Here is an 8,097-nt window from a genome sequence, read left to right on the forward strand (position 1 = left end):
ACAGCCACATCTCCCTCGCAGCCAGGGGCGTTTTACGGGCCTCCGTACCAAGCTCATCTGCAAAAACCATTTATGCGGAACCGAGAGCCCGCGTAACCGAGAGCCTGGGTTCCAGAGAGGTCCTCAGAGAGGTGGGGCTCCGCGGGGGTGGGGAATTCGCTCCCGCTCGCGGGCTGGCGGGCTCCAATCGCATTGCTTCATTCAATCCCAAACCGTCCTGGGGACGCGCGAAAGAGCCTGCGCGCCCGCTAAGGCGCACGGAACGCGCAGGGGCTGCAGCCTTTGTGCGACGAGGCCCTCGGGGAGGCGGGCGGAAGCTCCCGTGGCCGCCCAGAGGCCTGGGAGGGGCAGGTGCCGGAGGGTCCCGGTAGGGCAAGGACTAGGGGCCAGGCTGTGCTCCCGCGCTACGCTTGAATCTCTGTGGGGTGGGCGGGGCCATCCGGGATCCAGCCAATGGGGGAAGTGGCTCCGCCCACCGGGCCGGCTCCCGGAGCTTTAAATATTCCCCTGCGGGGCCGTACAGGGGCTCTCGGGACTCGCGCGCAGCTTCAACTCACTGACCATTTTGCCACCATGCTCTCCTTCCGCGTCCCGCTCGCCACCATCGCTGACCCGCAGCAGCAGCAGCTCTCGCCCCTGAAGGGGCTCAGCTTAGCGGACAAGGAGAACACTGTGAGCGGGCGGGGGTCGGGGGTCGGGGGCAGGGCGGCGGGGTCCTGTGGGTGGCTAGGGGCGCGGGCAGGCTTCTGACCACGCGCCTCCCTGCAGCCCCCTTCCCTCAGCGGGACCCGCGTGCTGGCCAGCAAGACCGCGAGGAGGATCTTCCAGGAGCCCTCCGAGCCGGTAAGTAGGTGGGCTGCGGCGGGGGCGCCGGGCGAGGGGGCGCTGCAGGCAAGGCGGTGCGGGCGGAGCCTGCTTGGCGCCAAAGCCTCATTGTCTGCTCTCAAACCCTACCCACCTCTCCCGGGCCCGCGCTGCTTTCCCGCCAAAGTCTGTTCCCTCTCCAGCACCTCTGCACATCTGGACATTTCCTATTTCTCTATACTCCTATAGAATCCAAGTATGACAACCGACTTACATTCAGCCCCATGAAATTTCTGATCGTTGGAGGTATTCTGCTTGAAAAAAGAAAATGACAGTTTCATGGTTCGCCCTATACTTAACATTTTTTTTTCCCTTACTTTTTCTCTCCCAAAAGAACCCTAAGCTATCTGCCCCCAGTGTGGAGGACGAACCACTTCTGAGAGAAAACCCCCGCCGCTTTGTCATCTTTCCTATCGAATACCATGATATTTGGCAGATGTATAAGAAAGCTGAGGCTTCCTTTTGGACAGCTGAGGAGGTAATCAGATGCAGCAACTAGGAGACTTAAAAGACCCTTTGCCCATTGCCTCTCTAGAGGAAGACCCCAGCCGGGCCGGCTATAACATGTTTGAAATATGCTTTGCTGTCCTCCCTGTCCCTCTTTGGAATGGTTGTTCACTCAGGACGTGAAATGTTCAAATTGGCAGAATGTGTGAGAAGTATATAAATCAGGTGGTGCTAGTAGACTTATTAAAGTTGAACACTTAGGCGTATGTGTGAGGGTCCTGCCGGCTTGAACCCTTTGTGAACTTCTGTATTTCAGGTGGACCTTTCCAAGGACATTCAGCACTGGGAAGCCCTGAAGTCTGAGGAGAGATATTTTATTTCCCATGTGCTGGCTTTCTTTGCAGCAAGTGATGGCATAGTAAATGAAAACTTGGTGAGTTCCCCCCCGTCCCCCTCCCCCCAGAAAAAGTACGTTTATTCAAGATTTACCAGAGAACTAACAATTCTCTTTTTTGTCTTTTAAAATTTTGCACGCTGAATGGGTATCTCTCTCTCTCTCTCTCTCTGTAAACCAGGGTTTATATTCTGTGGCATTTTCTGTTCTATAGCGTACTTTGCAGTTATTTCTTCCTTATGGTATTTTTTTCCCCCAACTGTAGAGAAACAATGTTAAGATCATATTAAGTGATAGTAATAGATCCAGAACCCTAGTAACTATCTGTTTGCTCTCCTTTTTGTGGCTTTGCTGTTTTTTTTAATAACTGGTTGCATATATGTCTTGAGTACATCCTCCTTGCAATGAATGAAAATGAATTACTATGTTTAGCTTGTAATGATACAAAAAAGGAAGTGTGAGGCAATCAGTGTTCATTGACTGAATTGCTGCTGGTAGATTTTCCTTAAACTGATCTTTGTGTTTTACCACTAGGTGGAGCGGTTTAGCCAAGAAGTTCAGATTACCGAGGCCCGTTGTTTCTATGGCTTCCAAATTGCCATGGAAAACATACATTCTGAAATGTATAGTCTCCTCATTGACACTTACATTAAAGATTCCAAAGAAAGGTGAGTATTTGGGTGGTGATATGCCAACATATTTAGGATTACTAGTTGTTACTTTTTGAAATCGTATAGGGATAGAAAAATGACTCTAAAATGAGCAAGTCAAAGAAATTCCTAGCACCCATGGTCATGTCTGCTCTTAAGAACAGGCCTAAATGCACTTTACTGCTGCTGCTGCTGCTAAGTCGCTTCAGTCGTGTCCGACTCTGTGCGACCCCATAGACGGACTTTACTAGTCAATTGCTAAAAACAGTTATAAGGTTACTCCATCCTTTTAGAGCTGGAAACATACTAATGAACATCCAGTCTAATGCCTTCTGAAAAAACATTCCAAGAGTCTGTCTGATGAGCTAAAACTTAGGTTTGATAGTTTTCACGTCTGGCAAATCTGTCAACCTACAGTGTAAGGCTGGCTCAAGGTGGAGTGGGTGGAGGATGCAAAGTTGAAGATAAACCCAGCCTCTTAAGGGGCTTGCAACATAATATAGAAAATAAGACCTAGGAATATAAGTGGAGGAATTACATAATAAATAGCACCATGAACCATGAAATTAATTCAGGCACACAGCAATTTTCCTGAAATGATAGTATATATTGGGGGATAACAGAGAAGAAATGTAAGTAGCTTAGGGCCTATTTTACATTGTTAGGATTGACTGGAGAGGAGGGGAGCACTAGAAATAGGCATTTGAGTAGTCTAGATACTAAGGTCAGCTTCAGGACAAGAACCTGTGTAGAACAGAAGTGGTGAAGCTGAGGAGTAGCCTTTTGTAGATGATGTGGAAGAAAGTGAAGAGGGAAAATGAGTGGTGACTTGAAAGGCCAGCAGGATGGAGGGAACTCTTTGCGGGGGTGGGGGATGGGGTTGTAAAACGATTTGAACATGTTTGCAGGTAGAAATGAAAAAAGAAAATAAAGGTAGGGCATGATTGGAATAGATTACCAGAAGGGAGGGATCAGAAAGGCCTGATGGTTGAGCTTTGAAAGCTAGGGAGAGGCAAGACCCAGGTTGACAAGCAAAGAGAATAAAAGGAGCCCAAGGTCTGAGGAAAACAAGCTCACTGGGACAGGCTGGGGAATCTCTGGACTCCCAAAGTAGGCACAGGGAGGAAGAGGGTATGACCTGAACTTGAAATAATGAAACCAGTCAATGCTCTTGATCTAACAGACTGAGGTTGTGGGCCTCAGTATGAACTAATGAATACCTAAATTTTATTAACATAAACCAAATGGATTTTGGATATTTTTTCTAAAACATTGGAGGGAAAAGCAAGCTAGTAAAAAGAAAACATTTCAGTTTGAATCCCAAATTAGTCTTGGTCCCAGTGCTCTTACCTAGAAGCTGATACTAGAAGTCTTTGCTAGAATGACTGATCATCTGTGTGTGCCTACCAGGGAATTTCTCTTCAACGCCATTGAGACCATGCCTTGTGTGAAGAAGAAGGCAGATTGGGCCTTGCGCTGGATTGGGGACAAAGCAGCTACATATGGTAAGGGACCTTGGCCCTACTTACCCCTGAGCTTCATTTTCTAAGTGATGTTACTGGTTTGTTCCTATGAACACAGGCAAATACAGAAATATTTTTTTTTTAACTGTAGGAGAACGTGTGGTAGCCTTTGCTGCAGTGGAAGGCATCTTCTTTTCCGGTTCTTTTGCGTCGATATTCTGGCTCAAGAAACGAGGACTGATGCCTGGCCTCACGTTTTCCAATGAACTTATTAGCAGAGACGAGGTGGGTCTAATTCAGATAATAGGCTGACCTGCACCCCAAACACCTACAACCCCATGTTCACTGAAGGGAACCCAAGATGTGAGATTGCCTTAAATGCACATTTAACATGTGGGTTCAACCATAGGCATCTTGGCAGAGAATGAAATAATTTGCTGAAATTATTTTACTCATATTCTCAGTATACATAGGTATTTCCCTATGTATGGAACTTTTTCCTAGGGGAAGTAATATTATTTCTACCTGTGTGTGATCCTTCTGTACTTCAGAATTAGTTGGCTAACATCTCTGAATCCATTCAGGTCCAGTATGTCTTTGAATGCACTTGGATTAAAATGCCAAAAAGAAAAGTTTAGTGCCCAGATGTTCTGTTTAACTCCCATCAGCGTTGTCTGGGTGTGTGTGTTCTCAGTCATGTCTGACTCTGTGACCCTGTGGACTGTGTAGCCCGCCAGGCTTCTCCATGAAATTTTGCAGGCAAGAGATACTAGAGTTGCCATTCCCTTCTCCAGGGGATCTTCCTAACCCAGGATCGAACCTGCATCTCCTGCATTGGCAGGTGAATTCTTTACCATTGAGCTTACCAGGGAAACCACTCCCATCAACATTACTTGGGATTTAATGCACTGAGACTTGCAGACTTGATTCACTTGAAATTGCATTACTATTACTGATTTCCCAGACATTAGGTTATAAATCTAACAACTAACCAGCCTATTCAGAGTTTTGCCTTTTCTGCTGGAAGTAGTGGTGGTGAATGTTAAAGCTCAGGGCTGTAGGAAGGAAGAATGCTGAGAAAAATTTCCTCCCACTCCTTGGCAACCACAGAGTGAGGACCAGACCTGTCTTGCTGTCCTCTAGGGGCAGCACTGGGGCCCAGCGTGGGGCCTGAGCCTGCCTTAGTGACAAAGCATTTGAGTCATCTTCCCCTTGACATTTGAAATGCTTTAGTCTGACCACACAGGATGTCTAACAAGAATGCCAGCCTAACAGTTTCTTCTTCCACGTTAATGATAGAAGTCTACTGCTCTGTTGCTGCTGCTACTGCTGCTAAGTCGCTTCAGTCGTGTCCGATAGACAGCAGCCCACCAGGCTCCCCCGTCCCTGGGATTCTCCAGGCAAGAACACTGGAGTGGATTGCCATTTCCTTCTCCAATGCGTGAAAGTGAAATCGCTCAGTCAGGTCCGACTCTTAGCGACCCCATAGACGGCAGCCCACCAGGCTCCTCTGTCCATGGGATTTTCCAGGCAAGAGTACTGGAGTGTGGTGCCACTGCTCTGTTGGTGACTTTAAACCTTTTTCTTCTAGGGTTTGCATTGTGACTTTGCCTGCCTGATGTTCAAACACCTGTTGCACAAACCTTCGGAACAGAGAGTAAAAGAAATAATCGTCAATGCAGTTAGGATAGAACAGGTGGGTAACACAGGGAGGCCTTGTGCTTGCTAGAAGACCTCTTAATGCTTCAGTTTTATTGAGAAGCTGTGCTCTGGCCCCTAGGAGTTCCTCACGGAGGCCCTGCCTGTGAAGCTCATTGGGATGAATTGCTCTTTGATGAAGCAGTACATTGAGTTCGTGGCAGATAGACTTATGCTGGAGCTGGGCTTTAGCAAGGTAAAGTATTTTGTGGGTAGCCCTCTGGTTCTTTCTGAAACCGGTGTTCTGTGCTTATGTTTTGCTATGAACCTTTTCAGGTTTTCAGAGTAGAAAATCCATTTGACTTTATGGAAAATATTTCACTGGAGGGGAAGACTAACTTCTTTGAGAAGAGAGTAGGCGAGTATCAGAGGATGGGAGTGATGTCAAGTCCGACAGAGAATTCCTTTACCTTGGATGCCGACTTCTAAGTGACCTGAAGACGTGCTCTTACTTTGCTGATTATTTTTTTTTCCTTCTCATCAAAAAAGAAAGAAATCAGCTACTTGAACCATATCAACGAGCTACACCATGAATTGTCCATCATGTTCACTAATGGCATCTTTAGCACCGTGTAGCTACCTCAAAATCAATCCTGTTAATGCTAGTGGGGTCACCTCGATGGAAAGTAGTCAGAAGCTACTCGGGTTCTTGAAAGATCTTGCCCGTGTTTGGCTTTTGCAAGCAGGCTAGCTGAACAGGACTTACTTTGGGTCTTAACAGCTGCTTTCTTGGCCTCCAAGTGTAGGGACTCCAGGGAGTTTGATCCGGAAAGATTAAAGATTAACCACCACAAGGCTGTAGGAAGACATCAGACTCACTGCTTCTGAGCAGATTTTAAAGTTTACTTATGATTTGTATATAAAACTGGCACTTTACATACAAATAAACAAAGTTTGAACTGTCAGGGTAAAGGCTTGATTTTACCTAAATTTGTTGGTTTCTGCACCAAATATAAAAGTATTCTATTTACCAGTAGTGGCAGCCAATTCAAGATTTACTAGGTGACCAGAGCAGGTTAAGCCTATGTAAACTAAGCATGTTATTTTTCTTCTTTCCTTGAATGAATTGAATTGAAGCGCTTTTTGACTCAATCCTTTGCACGCCTAGGTATTAATATCAGCCAGGTGGTGCCCTCCAGAACACAGGTCGGTGTCCTGTTCTAGAGCCCAGGTTGAGTATCTCAGGATAAGAGATGAGAGATCTCTAGGAACTAAAGTTCAGATCCAGGCTCACTGTAGGTAACCTGGGTGTGCGGGAGGGGCTGTATCATTTATTTAGTTTCTCAGATTGTATGTTCCTCAACTTCAAGTTAGTATGAAAGATCCTTGAAGAGTCTTCTTAGCAGGGATCCAAGATATAATATTAACATTGTAAGTTGGTTTTGAAATCACCCTTGAACGAAAGGACCCACCTATATAAGATCTTTCTCCTATTAAGTGGTAAAGGCAGGACTGAAATGGCCCCTCTTAAAAGTTGAGTGTTTATTCTGATTTTGTGAAATTTGTAAGTAGGTACTGTTGACTTAACCGTTTATACTTTTAAGTTAGAGAAGTTTTCTACTATCTATGTTTTTTTAATATTGTATCTGTAGTTTATACTTTGAAATAATTACCCAGTATTATTTTCCAGTTCATAATTGAGTAGTTAACCATTCAGTGCAATGACTTCTAGGATTTGCTTAAACCTTAGCATCATCTGCTGGATTCTTAAACTGCAGTAGAAAGCTAGTGTTATGTGAATAATTAATACATGTTCCACTCAAATATTAACTTAATTGGTATATTTAATAGGTTTGAGTCAATCTGCCTTTTTATTCCTTCCTCCCTCCAAAAAAGGCAAGATGTAACATGGAAGGAAATAAGTGACACCTGTCAATCTTGTGGCTGTTTAACACATTGTGTTTCGTGTTGGCTGACCACTGCCCCCCCCATTGTCAGTTTTCTTCATTGTATAAATGGTAAAATAGTCGATTTAAAATTTTCTGTGATATGGGATCCTTCTCTATTTTTTAAATTATTGTTGTGAAGTTAGTCTAGATTATATGGTCCTTAAACTTAGGCAACACAAAAATAGACGCTTTAGCTGGCATGGTCAGGTACAGGTGGAAGTTGGAAGCAAATTTTAGGATTCTACCTCCCCTTAGCTGTGTGATACAAGCATTAACTTCCACCAACTAGGATCCGGTTTCTTCATCCGTTTAAAGGGAAACATTTTTTTGTCTAAAACGTCTCAAAATCCGGATATTGAGTACTGCACAAGTGTTCAGTGATTTCAATAAAACTGTTCTTGTGTCAGTTCCTTGGTAACATTTGTGTTTCAATCCAGGAAGAAAAAACTAGAAAGTATTTCATAAATATTGTGTAGGGGTTCATGTGCTTTCTGCAGTTCTGGGGCTTTGTCGTGGCTGTTCTAGCACAAGGTGTGGGAAACCGGTTCACTTGAAAGGTGATGCCCCAAAGCATCTGACGGGTTTGTAAAACCAGGAGCAAGGGAGTTGAACTTGGCTCACAGCCTCAGGCGAGCCACCTCTCGGGGGCTGAGTCTCCTGGCCCCCATCAGACTGTCCCACTTTTACAGACA

At 45.2% G+C, this 8,097-nt stretch overlaps 1 protein-coding gene across 2 annotated transcripts; it reads left to right on the plus strand.

Moving 5' to 3' along the window:
* The first annotated feature begins 407 nt into the window (after nt 1-407).
* Nucleotides 408-7,811, plus strand: RRM2 (ribonucleotide reductase regulatory subunit M2). 2 transcript variants are annotated; one of them, XM_070379094.1, is made up of 10 exons: nt 420-672; nt 769-843; nt 1,199-1,342; nt 1,628-1,744; nt 2,240-2,373; nt 3,766-3,860; nt 3,970-4,103; nt 5,410-5,514; nt 5,599-5,712; nt 5,793-7,811. In XM_070379094.1, exons 1-10 carry the CDS (start codon nt 454-456, stop codon nt 5,943-5,945), a joined length of 1,290 nt encoding a protein of 429 aa, XP_070235195.1. In that variant the 5' UTR covers nt 420-453; the 3' UTR covers nt 5,946-7,811. The 2 variants fall into 2 exon arrangements, with proteins under 2 accessions (XP_070235196.1, XP_070235195.1); XM_070379095.1 differs by lacking the exon at nt 1,199-1,342 and having other exon boundaries at nt 408-672.
* The last annotated feature ends 286 nt before the right edge of the window (nt 7,812-8,097 follow it).

The sequence above is a fragment of the Bos mutus genome, chromosome 11 (genome assembly GCF_027580195.1).
Source record: "Bos mutus isolate GX-2022 chromosome 11, NWIPB_WYAK_1.1, whole genome shotgun sequence".
NCBI lineage: Eukaryota > Metazoa > Chordata > Mammalia > Artiodactyla > Bovidae > Bos > Bos mutus.